Genomic DNA, 21,113 nt, shown 5'->3' on the forward strand with positions numbered 1-21,113 from the left:
TGTGTGTGTCTGTGTGTCTGTGTGTCTGTGTGTCTGTGTGTGTCTGTGTGAGAGGGCATGTGTGTGTGTGTGTCCTCTCTGTGGCCCGTGCATTCCACCTTCTGCCTAGATACAGGCCTGAAGTGGAGATTAACCATGGACCTTTAAGGGCCACGCCACAGTCTGGCTGCAGCGCTCTCATTACCCGTCATAATCATATATCCTCAGGTCCTGTGCCCTCATCTGTCAGCCACGGAGCCTTCAGAACGTTAGCCAATTAGCTAACTGTCATTAGGGCAATTTAAATGCTAATTAGCTGTGTTGTTAATTTGTTTAATTGGTTTGTGGTTTATTATACAAGCAAGACTCGTGTCTATCAGGGTTTAAAAAACGTTTTCTGTATCCATTAACTTACACATAATATTATATACGGGACATGTTCAGGTTATAGTCAGGCCGTAGGTTTCTTTTTTCCATGCTGTTGAAAGTCACCTTGAATAAGTGTGTCAACATAATGTAAAGTAGCGAGATAAATCTAATTTTACCCTCTGGTGACAGTACATCTGGGAGATATTCTTAGCAGTCCATCAGTCATTTGCTGGGTGAGGGGGACAGTGCCAGAGTTATGGATGATAAATGGGGGTATACCTTGTGTTAGCTCTGGCCCCTGCTTTATATCACTGCCCAGTGACATTTATCACAAGTTTTCATGTTTATATCCATTGAAATGCAGCTAGATTGTTAATATTGTTACTGGGATCTGTGAGTGCTTGCCTTTCTTGCAGTACATGAGAAAAAGTCGACGTATAACCAACAATAGCCCCCATGATCTGTCTATTGAACGGTGGCACATGCAGCCAACTACAGAATGGATACCCGGATGTGGTATCAAATGACACCACATATGGATAAACTGATATATTATTCATTATTGAATGAGAATTGGTATTTCTTTGGGGTAAACGTTGGCGATAGAAAGCTGCCTTAATACGAAAATGTGAATGAACTGCTGCTTTTATATAGTGACTGCCCTCTGCTGGAGTAAATGGCGTCCATTCCCCATCCTATTCGGATTTACAAAGATTCCAATTCCGAAGCATCATTTGATCCATTCAGTGTAAACACTGAAGGAATCCATACACGTGTTCCTACTTGTCTGTAACACTTCAATGTGTAGAATATCTGTAATAGAATAAAGCTTGAATTCTTTGGGGGAGAAATAAACGGATATCAATTATTGTGATCTGCAGTTGTGCAATATCTTTAAGTATACATATATTTTTTTACAATATCACACTTTGGAAATTATGAGGCATGCACATTCATAACAAATAGAGGACATGTGAACCAATGCAACACAGCGAGTTCAGTTGGACTTTTCACTCTTATAATAATTAATTTACATAGGCCTGTAGCTGTAGGACAGCTAAAGCCACTCCACCGTGCACATTAAACAGCGTACTCAGTCTTAACAATACACTCATTCATACAGGCATATTTTCTCTCTTGTGTATACACCGCATGTGCCTGCCAAGGGACTCCATCCATTTGAAAGACTTTCCACAGTAATTACATATAAAGTGTTTCCCTTCGGTGTGTATAGTCTGGTGTCTGTTCAGCGCGCTTGTGGTTATAAAGGTTTTTCGACATATATCACATCTGTACGGTCTCTCCCCTGTGTGTGTCCTGATGTGCGCGGCCAGGTGGGAGCAGTTGCTGAAACGTTTTTCACACACAGAACAACAATACGGCCTGTCTTTGTTTTCCTCGCCGTTGTTTTGGTAGGGGTGGAAAGGCAACACGGCATCTTGCAGATTATTTTTCAGACTGGAGGGGGACGAGATAAAATCTTTGATGTCCGAATCCAGCCCGTCCAGCTGCTCCTCGTCGGGGCTCATCCAGAACTCTCTATGCGTTGCCTTCTGCTGCTCCTTCTTGACCAGCAGCGAAGGCTCCGGCTGCTCCTGCTCCATACTGCTGCCCTCATCCGTCTCGCAGTGCGGCGTCTCGGAGGCCTCCACTGCAGGGACAGGGGGGATTGATTGATGGTGCGGCTGCTGATGGGTGTGCAGTGGCTGTGTGACGGAGCACCTCTCCGTCCGAGGGACTGAAGGAGAGACAAAGGATCGGGTTCGCTTACATCAAATGACACACATAGGCTACACTGTAATACACACGCACGCGAGAGTATAAAGAAGTATGCCAAACAATAATAGTAAAATACATGTGCATGTGATATTTGTGGAAAAAAACACAAAAAACAACAGCACACTGGATCGATTCAAACCGACCTGACTTCAGGATCTTGATTTGCATCCGCAGCCGACTGATCTCTAGGTCTTTGGAACGGCAGATCTCTTCCTTGTAATCAGATATAGTTTTTTCAACAGCACCGAATATTTCCTCAGCTGCCGCAGTCAGTCTCGCATTTAGAAATACCCGAAGCGACTGCATCATGGTATTTTTCTTTTGCCGAAGATAAATTGCTTTCGGCGGTGCTCCGCGACGTATTCTTGCGACTCCTATGAACGTCACGCTTCACTTGTAAACACGGACGTGAGAATGCCACGCAAAGCGACCACAACGCGACGTGTTGCACTACCGCCACCTACTGGGATGGGGTGCAGATGTCAAGCTGTTGTTGTTGGGACTATAATAAATAGAAACTCGGGTATTTTAGAATTATATCGTCTTATCATGAAGTATTCCATCTTAACAATTCGATTTTGAAGTCGAGATAAATGAGTCAAATTGAATACAATACAGCCAGGTATCACAGAAACGCTCAGAATAGACATAACATAATCCGGCAAGGAACTTGATTTGCTAGGGGTCTTTTAAAATTTTCCTTGACTGTCTGGTGGCATCATTGAATGCATTTGCAAAACTATAAAAGATCTGACAGCACTGACTAATTCAATTGGTTCTGTCAACTCATATTTTACGTGGTTATTACCCACATATAGGCTTAAGTAATTCATGTGGAAGCTTTCATATTTTGACAATGCACAACTGAATGCCTTTATTAGGAATGGCTGTATAATCTTAATATTTGTAATGTGCTTGAAGGGTAAAAAGATTAGTCCCTCCCCTGTGATATGGGTCCCTGCCATGTCTGGTGTCATAGGATCCTCCTCAGTGTTCAGGCCCTGGATAAATATAGCAGGCCTATAACGGCTGCACTGCATGGCATTGTCTTCACAGGCCCTAGCATGTGTAATGGGACACCCACTCTCCTTCCAGCTTACCCACTCTTACGCCATTTACACTCACTGAGCACCCTCAACCAGTGCTAGCAAGACGCAAAATACAAAGTACAGATACCCCATTGGCCATTATTTAAAGGAATAGGATCTAAATAGGATGGTGTGTGTTTGTGTGTGGAGGGGTACCTACGTGTATGCCTATGTGTCATAAATGTGCATGCACTTTGACCAAACAAATTTCCCAACTCCAGGATAATATAGTATACTTTGACTTTGATGATTATACCTTTTCTAGAGGACACACAATGTAATGTGTATAAAATGTTATCATTGGCAAATAAATGTAACAAGAACCAAACATGACCCATGAAACCAGTCTCTCAACTGTTTATTACAATGTTCTCAGTCTTCCCCTTCTACATCAAGGGCCGTAATACAATATGATTGACATTATGGGAAACCTCCCTCTTGGCCACACATCCCATACGGGAGGGGGACATTTAAGGTATACGAGAAGAAAATAAAACACATAGAGCATCACAATCAAATCAAATCAGATTGACAACAGCTCTGACACTGTAACCAAGTCCGTAAACTTTTCAAGTAGCATAATTGACGTTTTGCATTAAGGTCTAATTTTTGGGTGCAAAGCTATTGCCTGAGCCTGGTATTTATCGTGCACAAGTGCACTTTTGTTAGACCAAACCAATTGTTTTCTCCAGTGCATTACAGTGCATGTCTCCACCTGCCCCTTAGATTAACAACAAAATAACTAAACCAAAACTGGCGGGAATGACATCACAAACACTTAGTAGTATAAAGGGTGAGGAGAAGGTGGTTTTAAGTGCTGAGGTTAAGTGAAAAGGGACTGAAACATGGTTATTCTGAAAGGAATAGGCCTCTCGTCTGGAGTTGGTCCAACCACCGAAGCCGTGTTTGGAAGTCTAGACGTTGGCGTTGATGATCTCAACAAACTCGGCCTTAAGGGAAGCTCCGCCCACGAGGAAGCCATCAACGTCCTTCTGGGAGGCCAGCTCCTTGCAGGTGCTGCCGGTCACGGAGCCTGAGGTTGAAGAAATATTACAAAGTCGTTATGGAGCCGGCACAGTGAGTGAACCAGTAACAGTTATATACAATTGTATTAAAGGATTCAGGAGTAATAATTCCTTTGTACTGGCTGCAAAGCAATAAAGTCTCAAATAAATTGTAATGGGAAATTTCAAAACAGAAGTATTCTCTCCACTAAAACAACAAACTAAACATGATTCAATGCGTGGGATGCTCACCTCCATAGATGATCCTGACAGAGTTAGCCACAGCCTCCGACACGTTGGTCTTCACCCACGCCCTCAGTTTGTCATGGACCTCCTGAGCCTGAGGGGCAGCGAGATACAGACAGCAGAGAGAGAGAGAGAGAGAGAGATAGAGAGAGTCAGACAGCAGAGAGAGAGAGAGAGACACAGAGACAGGATGAGAGAAAGTGATGGATAATGGAGAGCTACAGGTCTGGTTCAACTGATCCATTGGACCTCTACCTGTGCAGGGGAGGCGGTCTTGCCGGTTCCGATGGCCCACACGGGCTCATAGGCGAGCACAACCTTGCTCCAGTCCTTGACATTGTCTAGAAAAAGACAATTACAAATCAAAAAGGATATTTTAATAAGGTACTTGAAAGCTTTCTTAAGGGCACTGTAGGCAAGATTTAAGATCTATTGTAATTTGTAAAACTGGCACAGCCATCCATCAGCTTTTAGAGCTTGAAATGTTTTGAGTCTGATCTGTTTCGAGTTGACTGCGCCTGCCTCCGTTTCCAATTTAGATTTGAGACGGCTCCAGGCTCTTTTCTGACCATTCAGGGCATCCCTTTTCCTGATTGGTTTGGGGAATTAATCTTGCCTTTCAATCACAGGTGTGTAAAATGTAGTGCAGAGAAAGTAGGGAGGGAGCAGAGAGGTTGGCTCAGGCTCTCTCTCTCTCCCTCCCTCCCTCCCTCTCCCTCTCCCTCTCTACAACAATAAAACACAATTTTATCCTCATTCCAAGTAGATTTTCATGAGAGATATTGATATAGAAGGCAGAAGTACCTGCGATGACTTTGGTCTGAGCAAACACAACCTTCTCTGTGATGCCAGCCTCCCTCTCGTCCAGCTTTTCCCCGATGCAGGCAATCACACACAGGCCGTTCTCCAGAGCGTGGGCCGTCTTCTGGCCAATGAGCTGTCACCAAACGGATGTAAACTTGGATGTAAGCGTGTAATCTAGAGTATTAACAGTCAATATTGCAGTACAACACATTTGAAAAACGTGTGTAAAGACGCATTCAGCCAAGGTTCTTATCTGCCTTTCCGTGAAAATCGACCAAAGTAAATCTGGGTTTTCAGATGATATAACTAAATAATGATAAATTGTTAAACAAAGTGAACAAATACACTTTGAGTAAAAACTCACGTTGCGTAAATGTGCTTTTCAACACTTCTAGATTGAGAGCAACAGACAATCATATCTTATCATTTTTCGCAACTGGCATTTCACCAATTTTTTTTCACATTTGATGACTTTAATCAGTTGTGCGTCAGAAATGTAAGGGGCAGTAACAAAGTAATAGAGGTATTGCTGGAGAAGTCATGGAAAAACCGTAACGGTAATAAGACTTGATAAGAAAAGATCACGAAGAGGTACCTCATCGCTCTCTCCGAACACGTGACGTCTCTCAGAGTGTCCCAGGATCACCCAGTTCACTCCAACATCCTTGATCATCGCAGGGCTGTAGATGCAATAAAACACACACGACCTCCATCAACACTTAATGCTTGATTTGCATAAAGATGGAGAGGGGTCGTTATCTCAAGATTCGTGGACCATACCTAATCTCCCCAGTGAAGGCACCCTTGGCCACTTTGTAGCAGTTCTGAGCAGCCACACCAAGCTTGGCGTCCATCTTGGATCTGACAAAATCCAGGTAGATGGCTGGTGATCCGCACACAACCTCTGGAAGTTCAAAGGGCAAGAAGACAGTCCTTGAGGATGCATGATGGTATTTAATATGGTGTTTAAAGAAGGGTTGAGCCCATTACCAATGATTCTAATTGGGCTCAGCAACAAAGTTGCTCTGTACAGCAATCGAAAGAATTAAGCAACACACAAAGTATTTGACAGACAGACACACAGGCACACACACTGACACAAGCAAGGGGTAGTGGCTCAAGCAAAGAAAGAAAGCCGTATCAGTCAGTACTGTATATTCTACAAAGTTCAAGTAGAATGAGAAAGTGAAATTCAAGAGGTAACCATATCTTGAAGAAACATACAGTTCTATATTAAACATCCAAAATATGGGCCAAGTAAAGGTCATATGGTCATATTCTCAGAGTTACGGAAGGTCTAAGTTCACCCTCTAAAGGTCTCTTGCACGACCCGCATACTGAAGCGGTCACGCAAAAGGCAGAGCACAAAGTTCATAGGTCGATTACAGGATCAACTTTAAAGTCATGCACAGAGCAAACCCTGCCAGATTGTGAAATAGACCAAACTGAGTTTTAAAATCAATGGAGTGATGCTGGTGAGGGAAGCGTACGCGTATGGGCGACGTCATGAGGCCACAACCTGCGGGGCACTTGTGTGGTGCGGATAGTGTAATAGAGCAAGGTTCAAGGATGTCGTGCCGTACATACTGCATTATATGCTCTTAACACAATGCAGGTATTTTTATATAATGGTTTACGTTGTGTACCAATAAATATAGTATTTATAGCTATCATTTCATAACGCAGAACGGACCGGAAATGTGATAAATCACGATGACCTTTTTTGTCCTCTGTCACTCCCACTGTCATACATTAAATACAATCATGATCGCATTTTCTTAGTATTTTAGCTTTCAATGTCAATTGCCAATCGCTAGCAGACTGTTGGTTGCTTCATGGTCTACGTGCAGACCAAAACGCACGCCCACCGACAAGAATAGAAAACGATAAACCCAGTTTTGTCAATATACTGCATAATTGAAATGACATGAACACAATCAAGAATTAAAATAAGTCCAATCGAAAGATACTAATGAGTATGTCCGTCTCTACTATTGCATTTTTGATAACAATACTATATTTTTCAATGAATAAACATAATCGACAACTTCCCTTTTTGAAAACGTCCAACTTTGTGCAAATACTAATAAACATAATTATAAGGTGACCGAGGAATGGTATACAATCGTAAACAATACATCGGCCCGACTATGATTGCACGATGAAAGAGTGCTGGTGGGAAGTGGATCAACTGGAAGCTCGATTAGCGAGCGTCACAGATGCACATACCGACATTGGCGTCCAGCTTGGCGGTGTTAAGGGTCTGGATGAGCTCGCCCAGGCTCTTCTTGTCGCCATTCATCTTCCAGTTTCCCCCGACGAAGAATTTCCTGCTCATGTTTGCGGTGTTTGGGGTCGGTTAGACTTAGAACGAACTTAAAGGGGTCACCGGGATGTACCTACGACCAGAAGCAATGAGACAGCGGGAGGGTGAGTGCGACGCACTGCATTTATTAACCCGCACCACTAAACCCCTCCTCTCGTCTGCTCCCATCGTTCTCCATTGGTTCACTGGGACACGCCGGGCTCTGACAGGGCAGGGGGGAAAACAAAACGCTATTTGGAGGGTTCAGGTTGACGTTTGAAGACACCAACCACATCTAAAGTAAATTACATTTGTGGGTGCATATTTTTTACCCTGAAAGGCGGGGAGCACAGAGAAGAAGTAGAGTAGCACCGAGCCACCAGAGTGAAACCTGCGGATTCACCGTTTCTGGTTGGCTGTGAACACTACGGCTTCCTGCTTTCTGTGAAGCTGATTGGGAGGAGAGCAGTATCATTTGAATAACCAGCATGCAATTCACACAATTCAGTTTTTACTTAATATGTTATGCAACTTTTAGCCATTGTACATATGTTGAAATTGTGCATTGACTACATAAACTGGTATCATATTTACCTGAAAATATATACTGTATGTATCAATGCATCAAATATAGTAACACCGTAAGTGTATTTCGTATACAGAATAGACTTGTTCCCACAGACATGATCACTAGTCAGGAATTAGCTCTTTAATATTTATCAAGCAGACTTCTTTTAAAGAGAAGTCCCCTTATTTGTGCAAAAAAAAAAGATGTAAAATTCTTAGTTGTATTACATTATATATTATATATAGTGTTACTACACTCTTATTGTTTATGTGCGGTAATGCTGGTTTTTTTTTATGTCCTGTGAACTAAATGTGCTGGACCGTACACCCTTCTCCAGTTGACTTATTGAGTTAAGCCATTGTTTACAACTCAGTTTTCAGGGTCACAGGGCAGGTTCGTAATAAAGTGGTGAGAAACGTACCATTACACTCAGCACATTGCTTTGATATACTATTTTTAATGACATAAAAACATTTCACATACATTTAAATGCATGGTTTGTTGTGTTTTAAATTATAATTTGCTTATTTGACCCCCAAAGATATCAAATTTCTCTTTGGGTCTCGAGGTGAAAAGGTTTGGGAGCCCCTGGTCTAACAAGTATTGAGGCCAGGCTGGGCTATATTACTATGGTCGGGTCTATAGCGATGCTATTGTCACTGTAAATCACAGTATTTCGAAATATTTAGGTCCTGAAAGGATAATTGAAACTGCCCTCATCCCTCCCACATACTTGACATACTTGTGTAATTTATCTGTCAATAAAAGTATTTCTCATTCGGAAACGTATCCTTATATAGGTCTTGTTTGGCAATAACCCGGGAGTACAACGCATTATCGGAAATGACCGTATTTTGTGCAACCAAAAATAAAACGGAAGAAATTATCTTTCATCAAATGAACAACCAACTGCAATATATTTATTGTAAATTGGACGCTACGACAAATATTATTTATACATTTTCTCATTTCCTGGCGGTGCCGGGTAATGCGCTGGATCCATGTCGCCACACGGGGGCGCTGTTAACGACGTGTGGTTGTCAGATTAAGCTAGTCTTCGCCTTTCCCGTAGGCTTTCAAATGGTTCGATGAGTTTGATGAGGCTTAATCGGACTACTGGTTGTGTATGCTTGATTATTTTTTGCATGTTGTCTATTGGTAAAGTACCTGGTCAGACATTATAAAAAATATAGAATAAAAAAAAAGTTACGATATAAATAGAGAGGTTATTTAGGGGTGGAGTAACGAGTGGTTTAGAGGGGAGGAACTAGGGAGGACGCTGGTGTGAGGAGGGCAGATATACGCCTGCTGGTGGGTCTCGTGGAGCAGTTCACACTGCACACTTACTGCTAGGACTCACTTCCGCCCACTTGAAAGATGGCGGCTCCCTTATTGGAGAAATTGTCGGAATCTTTAGGTTCCCCCGAACCAGCGGTGCGATTAATTTTATCTGTCTTAATCGGTGAGTTTTGCTTTCTCTAATTGTGTATCGTCTCTTCTCATACATATTGAGTTATGATTCTCCCCGGGAACAGGGCTTTGTAATAAGTTGCTGCACTGGGTTTATTCCCTGCTAACATGCTAGCTAAACCGTCCACTAAACAGCACTTAAGTTATGGACCTTTTCCTCAATAGTAGTTATGGTAGTCATGGACAGAAATCCACTGCACATTGACTAGGAAATGAACACGTCTAATGGGTATACTGTCAACGTCGCCTACACGGAGAGGGATTGACAAGAGCACAGACTCCTGGTTCTGTCGTAAACTGCTCCTGCATCACACTGGGTTCTGTTGTATCGTAAGGAGACGTTTAGCCTGCTGTCTGCCGTGCCAGTTTCGACAATGCCTGATATCGTGTTGCATGTTGTTTTCAAATTGTAGGCTGTTTTTTGCTTAGCATCTGTAAGTATCGTGAAGGGTAGAGGGGTTTCAGATGACAGGGTCGGTATGTGGAAATGAACCGGGAGCAGTTAATCGTCTGGAGCAGGACTGCTCACTGAACTTTGGTCTGACACATGTACATGTCTCCCCCAGTCTTATCACTTTTTTGTGTCGACGCCTACCAACAATTTAAAGCACGGCAGAATATATTTTGGGCTAATCGACCTTTTAAAGTATTGCAGCTTGAGTAAATTCGATTCTATGCTGAAATGAACCATTAGTGCTCTTGCTTGGGTGTCATTTGGGCCTTTATGTAATGTACCTTATGTAATAATTGCTGAATAGCCTACCTATACCTTTGGCAGGATGTCACATTGATAGAAAAGATCGTTTTTATTTTGACTAAACCAGACCGTTTAGATATTTCATTTTCTTTTAAATATCAAGGTTTTAAGTGACCCATGCATACATTCATATTTACTCACTGAATTTTTTTCCATGTGAGGTTTGAAAAAATTTATTCATACATGATTATGGATATTGGAACAGCTAGTAAAAGTGCTGCAAAAGCGGACAGTTTGCTGGTAGTTTTAGGATTTCAAACATAAAGTAGTAGTTAGGAGCTATTTGAGTATGGCACACTTAAACCCAAATGATCTGGAATACTGTGTCGTGATATATTTTTATATATTTTCTACTCTCTCTGTCCCTCTCTCTGTGTCTCGCCCCTCTCCAGGGTACCCCTGTGCCCTGGTGTACCGTAGGTTTTTATTTCACCAACCGGTCACCGTTCTTCACCTGTTCCACACGTTGTCTGGACTGGCTCTGGCAGCGTTCAACTTTGGTGAGAAGAACATGGGAGACACTGGAAGTCATCAAAGGAGTTTAATTATTGAATGGATCAATTGAAAGACGAAACCGCCATTTATAGGAACATAATGTGTTTACTTGTTTGTCTGAATACTTCACTCTGTACTTGTGATCGATAAGAATTGTTTAAAGGTCATATTGAAAATACTACAGCCGTCTTTTTGAAAAATAATGAATAACAGGCTGTTTCTAAGGACTTAAATGTTTATAACAGAAATAAAATAAAGTAATGTAACATTTTAAATCAATAAAACAACTAGTTATGTGTTGTGTCCAATTGACACATCTTACTAAATAATGTCTTTATCAAGTAGCCGTCTAAGAGGGATAATTTACAGCAAGCTGGTCATTATCGTGAAATAAACCCCTTTAGTGTGACTCAAGACCCGTCAGGGTGGATTTTGCGTCTTGCTGTTCATAATCCCTTACTTAATTGATCTAACATGGAAGCAGGCTCCTCGCACAAGAACGAGCGTTAGGCTAACAAGTTGTGTTAACACATTTCCTCTTTCTCCTTTTGTTCTGTTGTGGCTGCATTTGGATTTGACAGCAGGTCTGTTGCTTTTACTTTGTGAGGGGAAAGAACACATGTTCAGAGCTGTTTGGATGGTCATTTGTAGAATGGGATGCGTGACACGCTTCTGCGGTTTGCCTGTCAATGCAGAGCTCAACACTGGAAAATGCTGTCGTCATGTCGATAAGGCTCATAACTAACTGCACTTACCACCCCCTCCTCTTCTCTCTCTCTGTTTGTCTGGCTCTGTTTTCTCTTTGTCTCTGTCTCTCTCTTTGTCCCTGTCTCTACCTCTCTGTCTTTCTGTCTCTGTCTCTGCATCGTTTTCCAGGCTCTCAGATCTATCACTCTGCAGTATGCGTCTTAGTGCAGTTCCTGATGCTAAGGCTCATGGGAAGGACGGTAACGGCTGTCCTGAGCAGTTTTATCTTTCAAATGGTGAGGTTTTACCACTTCCTCTTCCCTTCTCTTCCTCTCTCCATGTTATGGGCCTGGTTGGGAGGTCATCATTTTTTTTCCGATGTCATCCATTGTGCCTTAATCGTGTGTTTTCATTCCAGCACATTCTTTTGAACCATTGCCTGTTCTTGTACTTTGATATGAGGAGATATGATAAAATCACTAGTAAATGTGTAAGCGTGGATTCCAATCAAATCTGATTTCATTCAACTCTGTAGTTACATACATTGTTACTATGTCTAAAATAAATTGAATATAAATTGTAATTTAATTGCATGTTATGTTCATAACTTCATAAATATTTTTCTTGAATCTAGCCATACTTGATCATATTTAGCACATAAGCACAGCATGTGTATACCGGTGACAACCTTGTAAACGGGGCTATTATTATTTTTGCAGAAAGGCAAAGGCAAAAGTTCCTTTTCCATGTTGTTGCCTCACTTCATTGTCATACGCATGGACCGGCTTTCACTGTTAACCAACGCCCTCTTTGACCCGCTCCTCTGTCCTCTTCTAGGTGTACTTGATGGCAGGCTATTACTTCACTGCCACGGAGGAGTATGATATCAAATGGACCATGCCCCATTGTGTCCTCACACTCAAACTCATCGGTGAGCCTAGCTTTATCAGCACTTTCACTACTCTGCTCATGATAAAACAACCCCCGTCTTATCAACGCTTTCAGACCGTCGTCCCACGATGATGCGATTGCAAAATCATGATAGCTGAAGATTTCTTACTTGAATTCTGTGGGCTTAATCTTCCTTTGGCTGTTTATTACTTTGGCCCTGTCGCTATAGTTTCATCTTCTTAGTAATCATTAACCCTACTGCTAAATATCTGCAAGGCTTTTCAAATGTCACAATGTGTTACACTGTCATGTGGGCTCTAACACCTAGCGATTCTTCCGATTACAGGTTTGTCATTTGACTACTATGATGGAGGAAAGGAACCAGTGAGTATTTTTGTCATAAACAAAAAGGATTTGGATGTATTGAAGTTTTCAGCCACATTTGACACACACACACGTACACGCACACTAGTTCCTGATAAAAATGTTGTGCTAAGCGGCCAGGTTGCGTCCCTGTCTAATTGCCAGACCAAATAGGCCAGTCCTTTTTTTCTTTTTTTATACTGATTCATTACAGACGTAGCAATCACTTATAACATAACGTCTATAAAATCTGTTTATAAGTAAATAACGTGTCTGAAAATCAACACTGGGTTTGTTGGCACCAAATGCCTGCTGGTTCTGGTGTTTTCATGGCCTGTATACACTCGTATATATGAGTGTATGCCTATGGTATACAGTCTCTTCTGGGCACTATGCTGCTACATTGGATTTCAGTAGTTTGGCCTGCACCATACAGGAAAGGATTGCTCAAAATGTCAGTTATTGGTTAACAAGTGAATACGTTTATGACAGTTTGGCTTACAATCAATCAACCTTTTCCTCTTTTATTTTTCTTCAGTGTGTTTTCAGTAGTGGCCTCTCTGTTTACGCACTCTTAATTGTGTAACTGTGTGTGATATTAGAGTGTCTTTCGTTTGAAGACCTTCGCAAGAAATTCTTGACAGGGCGCTGATTTAATCAAGCTGTCCTTAAAGACGATACATGTCCATACAAACCAAATTATCCTGTGTAGTTAAATGCATGTTAAGTATTCATATGTGGTCAAATTGAGTTAGAGGTTGCTTTAGATTGCGGTCAACCTTGAGAACCTCTAGCAGTAGAAAGTATTCCTGACACCACTGGGGGGTGGTAACCGGATCTGCTGGAAGCTCACTGTGGACCCCGTAGAGTCCACAAGGATCTGGCTGTGCTATGGCTTCCCATCCATCAACCCCTGCCCTCCCCTCTCCCCGCAGTCCCAACTGAACGCAGAGCAGCAGAGGGCCGCCCTGCCCACTGTCCCCAGCCTGCTGGAGGTGTGCGGCTTCTCCTACTTCTACGGGGGGTTCCTGGTGGGGCCCCAGTTCACGCTACGCAGCTACCAGAGCCTGGTGGCGGGCCAGCTAACAGACTCGCCCGGGAAGCCCCCCAACAGGTAGGCCAGTAGGGTGCGCTGTGGTGGGAGGGCCGTGCATGCTGGTTGAAATGAACGGCAGGCTAACCACGCTAAGTATATGTTCGGCTAGCGGATCTAAAAAATAATATGCAAGTCACCGTTGTAGAATGTTCTTCTTTTGATGCCATTGTTTGTATCATTCGGTTCCTTACAGTGTTATGCCTGCTATGCAGCGGTTCGGCCTGGGTCTCCTATGCCTGACCATCTACGCAATATTCAGTCCCCATTTGTCAGACAGCTACTTCCTCACAGATGAGTATGGGGTGAGAGGCGGCATAACTGTCACATTCCTGTGTTCTCATGATATAGCTCTGGATTTATTCTTTTTTTCGTTCTCTATTTATAGTTGTATTCATTTTAAAGCCTGTGTTTTATGTGTTCTTTCCAGGCCCAGCCTTTCTGGTATCGCTGTGTGTTCATCATGCTGTGGGCCAAAGTTATTCTCTATAAGTATGTCAGCTGCTGGGTGATTGCAGTAAGTAAACCCCTTCTTGACCTTTCTCACACAAGGTGTAACGTATAGAGTCCAGGAGATTGGACAGGGTTTCGTTTTTTTTTTTTTTACACTTGGTTGTAGGTAACTGATTAAACTGTTTTATATTGAAGCCATGAGTTTTTTTTGATGCATGAAGTCCAAATGGTGCCGGTCTTTGACTAGGTAGCATTCGAATAGTTTGCTACCTAGTCACTTCGACACACGCAATGAGATGCGCACACAAGGGCCTCGCCTTTCCATACTCGCATATCTTTACATGCAGTCATCCCCTCGCGTGATTTAACACTGTCTATGGTGCTACCTTAAGTGGAACAAAAGAACACATGCCCCTTTTCCCAGTTGATCCGGTTCCTCTTTCAGACGACGTTTAATCCACGACAGGAATGTGAACTGGGTTTTCCCTGCCTGTTTCCAGGAGGGCGTGTGCATACTCTCGGGTCTGGGCTACAACGGTGTGGACGAGAACGGGAACCACCGGTGGGACGCCTGTGCCAACATGAAAGTGTGGCTGTTTGAAACCACGCCCCTCTTCACCGGCACCATCTCCTCCTTCAACATCAACACCAACGCCTGGGTGGCCAGGTAAGTTTGGGAAGGATTGAGGGGAGGAGCTGGATAAGGTCATCACCAACACATTTAGTTTGCTACTGCATGTTCACAACACAGGACTCTGTACTAAACTAAAAAAAAAATTGGGTTGTTTTTGATTAGTTTACACCGCATGGCTGCTGATCCCAAGCAGGCTTAGAAAGTGACCCCAATAAGATTCCACTTGATTTGTGCTGCAAACGGTTTTCTGTAAGCAAAATCAGAACGGTCCGACATCAGCCTGCGATGTGTCACTGACCTACAGCCGGGTTACATGAGGGCCCAGAAGTATATGTGGGCTACCTGGTTTAAGAATGTATAATTTATGCCCCGGGGAACATAAACTCAATTGTTATTTATTCATACATTTGCAGTTTAAAGGGGCCCTAGGGTTGTGGTTAGGCACCCATCAATGTCCCATTAGGGAAATCTTAAATTAAATATGACCTGCAAGAGTCTTGGCAATTATAGCCAATATTTTGGGGAATTAGTCAGAAACTAGGGATTATTGCGTTTTTTTACAAGTGGTCAATCAAGTTAATCTTAAGGGAAACCAAATAGTTTAAAGAACATGCTGCATTCACTTGCAGCATGGATAAAGTAGGCTTTATCAGGGGGATTTACATTGTTATCCTGCTCTGTAGCTGTTTTTCCTTCTACCTGTTTTAACTGTATATGTTTTGGGATCAATAATCACACATTTTATTGACTTCAATTAATTCACAAATAGAATTAAAAATATATATTATATACGACAGGAAGTGAAGGCATCTTTTAGCTTTAAGAGTAATCTGAAATGTAGTGCATTGTGTGTATTATTCTAGGTATGCATATGCTGCTTTGAACAAGGGAAAGGTTATGTTTGTTATCGTATCTGAGCACGGCTCACCACAGTATTTGTGTCTGCCGCCAACATTTCTGGATATCTTTGAATTCCTCCTTTACATGTGGTTTGTTTTTACATATACAGCTAACTTGTAAATTCAGGTCCCTGGAGCTGGTCTCAGCTTCTCTGTTCTAGGTCACTGGGTCTGGTCCAGATATTGTAATGAGCAAGCTTGTTGGATGAACTGGTGTCGTTGTTGATGATGTCTGAGCTCCGTTCATTGGTCCATAGTGGTTCAGTATGAAGTATTGACTGACTTTCTGTTCAGTATGTTGTACTGAGTCACTGACCTAGTCCTGCCAAATGGACATCCAAGTAATGGTCCAAGAGTTGGACCCAGTGACTTATTTTATAATACTCTCATCATGCTTTAATCTTTTATCAATGATCTTTATGCCTTTGTTGCCATGCAACACCTGGTGGAGGATTGAGTGTCTATAAACATTGCAAAGTGGTTGCTAATCATGTTTACCAGTGGTTTATGTTTGACTGTTCATCTTGTGACAGCTATCGGATAGGGCAAAAACTGAAAGAAAGGGAGGAGCTCCGACCTCCATGATGAAGGGATTCTTCCTCCTGCCTTCCAGCTCTTCCAGCTCCTACTCTGAAGATGTTTTTCCGCTGTGTTTGTGTTTTTGAAGGCATGTGTTCAAGAGGCTGAAATTCCTGGGCAATAAGATCCTCTCTCAGGTGGCCACGCTGCTGTTCCTGGCCATCTGGCACGGCCTGCACTCCGGCTACATCATCTGCTTCTCCATGGAGTTCATCATTGTCAACGTGGAGAAACAGGTCCCGCAGCCACACACACACACTGGGGTTTCTGGGAGGGAAGGGTGCTGTCCTAGACCAGCGCTAGATAGACGGGCATGTCTCTTTGGTAGTTGATTTGAACCGTTTTATATTCAGTATTTTATGATCCAAAGCAACATTTCCTGACCTTTGACTTTAGGTGTACCACTGAATTATCCTCCAGATCTTTCGCGGGCAACCTCATATCATATGCAATCGCATACAGTCAGGTCCATAAATATTGGGTCATCTACGCAATTCTAATCTTTTTGGCGCTATACACCACCACAATGGGTTTGAAATGAAACAAACAAGATGTGCTTTAACTGCAGACTTTCAGCTTTAATTTGAGGGTATTTACATCCAAATCAGGTAAGCGTGTAGGAATTACAACAGTTTGAATATGTGCCTCCCACTTTTTAAGGGACCAAAAGTAATGGGACAATTGGCTGCCCAGCTGTTCCATGGCTTGATGTGTGTTATTCCCTCATTATCCCATTTACAAGGAGCAGATAAAAGGTCTAGAGTTCATTTCAAGTGTGCTATTTGCATTTGGAATCTGTTGCTGTCAACTCTCAATATGAGATCCAAAGAGCTGTCACTATCAGTGAAGCAACCCTTCATTAGGCTGAAAAATCCAAACGAACCCATCAGAGAGATAGCAAAAACGTTAGGTGTGGCCAAATCAACTGTTTAGAACATTCTTAAAAAGAAAGAACGCACCTGTGAGCTCATCAACACCAAAAGACCCGTAAGACCACAGAAAACAACTGTGGTGGATGACCGAAGAATTCTTTCCCTGGTGAAGAAAACGCCCTTCACAACAGTTGGCCAGATCAAGAACACTCTCCCGGAGATAGGTGTATGTGTGTCAAAGTCAACAATCAAGAGAAGACGTCACCAGAGTGAATACAGTGTTTACCACAAGATGTAAACCATTGGTGAGCCCCAACAACATCTAAAAAAGCCTTCACAGTTCTGGAACAACATCCTATGGACAGATGAAAGATCAACTTGTACCAGAGTGATGGGAAGAGAAATGTATGGAGAAGGAAAGGAACTGCTCATGATCCAAAGTACACCACCTGATCAGTGAAGCATGGTGGTGGTAGTGTCATGGCGTGGGCATGTATGGCTGTCAATGGAACTGGTGCCCTTGTATTTATTGATGATGTGACTGCTGACAAAAGCAGCAGGATGAATTCTGAAGTGTTTCGGGCAATGTAATCTGCTCATATTCAGCCAAATGTTTCAGAACTCATTGGACGGCACTTCACAGTGCAGATGGACAATGACCCAAAGCATACTGCGAAAGCAACCAAAGAGGGTTTTTTTAAGGCAAAGAAGTGGAATGTTATGCAATGGCCAAGTCAATCAGCTGACCAGAATCCGATTGAGCATGCATTTCACTTGCTGAAGAAAAAACTAAAGGGAAAATGCCCCAAGAACAAGCAGGAACTGAAGACAGTTGCAGTAGAGGTCAGAACATCACCATGGATGAAACCCAGCGTCTGTTGATGTATATGCGTCCCAGACTTCAGGCTGTAATTGACTGCAAAGGATTTGCAACCAATTATTAAGAAGTGGAAGTTTGATTTATGATTGTTAATTTGTCCCATTACTTTTGATCCATTAGAAAGTGGGAGGCACATATACAAACTGTTGTAATTCCTACACCGTTCACCTGATTTGGATGTTAATACCCTCAAATTAAAGCTGAAAGTCTGCCGTTAAAGCACATCTTGTTCGTTTTATTTCAAATCCATTGTGGTGGTGTATAGAGCCAAAAATATTAGAATTGTGTCGATGTCCCAATATTTATGGACCTGACTGTATAAAGAATGATAAATAGTGTTGCAAAATGAAACATTATAGGGAAAAGTGGCTTATCAAGGAGTTCCCGGGTCCCTTTATACACGACTATTACTATAAGAAGACCATGCCACAACCACAGGTTGAAAAGCATTGATGATGCATCACAGACATGGCAATAAAACATTGTTTTAAATTGAACAAATTGTTTTAATGTCAAGTGGGTAAATACTATTAATCAAACTACTTGTTATTAAAGAACTGAATGATCACTGTTCTTGACTGCTAAGATTACATATTGGCTTTGTTGTAGGTGGAATGTTATTATTTACCACCTTACATATGTTTGTGTGGTAGACCTTTTTTGTATTTTCTGTCTTGCTTGCGCCATTATAATGAGACAATTGTTGTCTGAGGTAGCCTGCTTGACAGTAAAGTTCCATGTGATTCTGATCTGTGTGTGTGTGTGTGTTTGTGACAGGTCCAGGCTTTGGTGAAGGACAGCCCTGTGCTCACCAAGCTGGCCAACAGCCCCTTCTACCCACTCATCTACGTGGTGCAGCAGTTATTCCACTGGCTTTTCATGGGCTATCCCCTGGTGCCATTCTGCCTCTTCACCTACGACAAGTGGCTCAAGGTCAGCCTGGGCGCCACTCGCACGACGTCCATGCGATGTCAACACATTGCATTCATTTAGAATACATTGGATTCATATCGATGGATGGGACTGAACATGATATCGGTGTTGCATTTTCTCCCGTCTCTTTTCTGCAGGTGTATTCGTCCATCTATTTCTGCGGCCACCTGTTCTTCTTCACGGCCTTCATGGTCCTGCCGTACCTGCGCAAGGCTCTGGTGCCTAAGAGGGAGAAAAAGCAGGACTAGGACTTGGATTTGTAAAAGAGATAAACACAAAGAAAGAAAACTACAACGACCAAGGTTTCTCTGCCCCTACGCGCGCGCCTGGAAGGTTCCTAGCGATCTCTTTAATGTGAAACGAGCGCCTTGACACCGACGCCCTGATGTCGTTGAGTTGAGGTGTTGCCATAGTTGACTCATATTTTCATTGCGCTCCTCCACCATCCCCCCCCCCCCCCCCACCACCACCAATAGGTCTTTCTATGGCTCGAAATCCAACCCAGGATCCAACTGAAGGGAACTGTGACTTCTACGGGAGGAGCAGATTGGAGTATATTTTAAGGCCTTTAGTAATATATATTATATGTCCATGTAAAAAAAAAAAAATCTTTCTATATATTTTTGTGTTTTAAAATGGGGAAGGTGTTTTTACAAAATAGGATAAATATGACAAATTTGGGAGAAATGTTTACAGAAGATGACCATGGTGCCACATGGGTCGATGAGAGCCAATCAGGGGTGATTTTCTGTTGGTTGTTTGTTTGTTTTTAAACAACATGTGAGGGGTACGCTGAACTCAAGTGACTTCAGTATTGTGTCCGCAACATTGCACTCACCAGTCACGGGTTTGAAGTCAGTCACTGGCTCTGCTATATTTTGCTCTAGATGGTCAATATTATGCTTACTTTTGTTTTTCTTTCGGGTCTCTGCTTGCATCCTCCTGCATTCATGAGTGAACCTTTTATGGTCTACCGTAAGGGTTCCAGCACAAATGACCTGTATCTGGCACTTTCACATGTGACAACACACCGAGGTCGAGGCAAGCGCCTGGGGAACGGTACGACGTGCAGCGGGCTGGTTTGTTTTGGACGGACACCCCGGTGTTTCACCCACACCACCACCAACTCAACTTCAAATGGCCTTGCATTATCAATATGAATGTTTAGCTCTTTGAGTTTGATTTTTAATTTGACAAGTTTTTTTTTCTTTTTACAAACAAAACTTGGGAGTGAAGACTCCATGAAAAGGACTTCACCTTGAGTCTTTTCCACTTTGTGCTAGGCGTCTCCTTGGGCTCTCCAACCCGTCACCTGTCCTCTCTGTAAATCTACCAGTAATGACGTCATATGGCTCTGCCGCGGTTCGCTGTAATTGGGCCCGTGTTGCACACTTGCCAGGCCAGTATGGAGAGGTATCTCAAACTGATCGCGCCTCAGAACTTCAAACGGACCTGGAACACTACCAGCTTCGTGGGACCAGGAAATGTCCCCATCGTGAACTGGAAGAAAATAAAAATGAAGCAAAAAAATATGAATAATACAAAAATGATCCTGATTTTTCGTATTGGATGATGATTGCCATGATTCAATCCTGGACAATGTTTGTTCCTCTCTTATTTGTTTTTGTTTGAGTTGTATTTTATTTGTTAATAGCAGTGTGTGCGTACAGAAGACTTAATGTGGAGATGAGATCGCTACGGGCTGGTCAGTCTTGCGTCAGTGTGTGAAGGGAGGCCGACGACGCGCTTCGGAGACGGTATCTCACTGTAGCAAAACCGGACTGGATTGAGTAATATTTATACATTACAAGTTGACAATTAATTGATGTGAATTATTATTTCAACAGACTACTTTTGCCTTATTGCTACCAAATGTACAAAAGAAAATAGGGGTAATGTAATTTTAAATACATTTTTGTAATGCTAATTAAAAGTGCTGGATTTTAAAAAGCTAGAGTGTGTGTG

The 21,113-nt window shown here is 42.5% G+C and overlaps 3 protein-coding genes and 1 non-coding gene across 5 annotated transcripts; 2 read left to right on the forward strand and 2 right to left on the reverse strand.

Annotated features, from left to right (window-relative positions):
* Nucleotides 1-319: 319 nt before the first annotated feature.
* LOC130391975 (zinc finger protein 674-like) lies at nucleotides 320-2,574 on the reverse strand. 2 transcript variants are annotated; one of them, XM_056602358.1, is made up of 2 exons: nucleotides 2,271-2,574; nucleotides 320-1,999 (listed from the first exon to the last, which is right to left on the reverse strand). In XM_056602358.1, exons 1-2 carry the CDS (start codon nucleotides 2,434-2,436, stop codon nucleotides 1,464-1,466), a joined length of 702 nt encoding a protein of 233 aa, XP_056458333.1. In that variant the 5' UTR covers nucleotides 2,437-2,574; the 3' UTR covers nucleotides 320-1,463. The 2 variants fall into 2 exon arrangements, with proteins under 2 accessions (XP_056458333.1, XP_056458332.1); XM_056602357.1 differs by having other exon boundaries at nucleotides 327-2,086; nucleotides 2,271-2,572.
* A 983-nt stretch (nucleotides 2,575-3,557) lies between these two features.
* Nucleotides 3,558-7,712, reverse strand: tpi1b (triosephosphate isomerase 1b). The gene is made up of 7 exons (XM_056602359.1): nucleotides 7,499-7,712; nucleotides 6,050-6,173; nucleotides 5,865-5,949; nucleotides 5,270-5,402; nucleotides 4,721-4,806; nucleotides 4,472-4,559; nucleotides 3,558-4,248 (listed from the first exon to the last, which is right to left on the reverse strand). Exons 1-7 carry the CDS (start codon nucleotides 7,605-7,607, stop codon nucleotides 4,130-4,132), a joined length of 744 nt encoding a protein of 247 aa, XP_056458334.1. The 5' UTR covers nucleotides 7,608-7,712; the 3' UTR covers nucleotides 3,558-4,129.
* Nucleotides 7,713-8,270: 558 nt separating this feature from the next.
* LOC130392659 (U7 small nuclear RNA) lies at nucleotides 8,271-8,324 on the forward strand. The gene has a single exon (XR_008897046.1). It is a non-coding gene; the product is annotated as a U7 small nuclear RNA (small nuclear RNA).
* Nucleotides 8,325-9,430: 1,106 nt separating this feature from the next.
* lpcat3 (lysophosphatidylcholine acyltransferase 3) lies at nucleotides 9,431-21,113 on the forward strand. Its single transcript, XM_056602421.1, has 12 exons — nucleotides 9,431-9,604; nucleotides 10,762-10,869; nucleotides 11,741-11,847; nucleotides 12,389-12,482; nucleotides 12,789-12,826; nucleotides 13,741-13,919; nucleotides 14,095-14,203; nucleotides 14,329-14,415; nucleotides 14,852-15,018; nucleotides 16,552-16,699; nucleotides 18,993-19,148; nucleotides 19,286-21,113. Exons 1-12 carry the CDS (start codon nucleotides 9,520-9,522, stop codon nucleotides 19,394-19,396), a joined length of 1,389 nt encoding a protein of 462 aa, XP_056458396.1. The 5' UTR covers nucleotides 9,431-9,519; the 3' UTR covers nucleotides 19,397-21,113.

This window comes from Gadus chalcogrammus, chromosome 11 (genome assembly GCF_026213295.1).
Source record: "Gadus chalcogrammus isolate NIFS_2021 chromosome 11, NIFS_Gcha_1.0, whole genome shotgun sequence".
NCBI lineage: Eukaryota > Metazoa > Chordata > Actinopteri > Gadiformes > Gadidae > Gadus > Gadus chalcogrammus.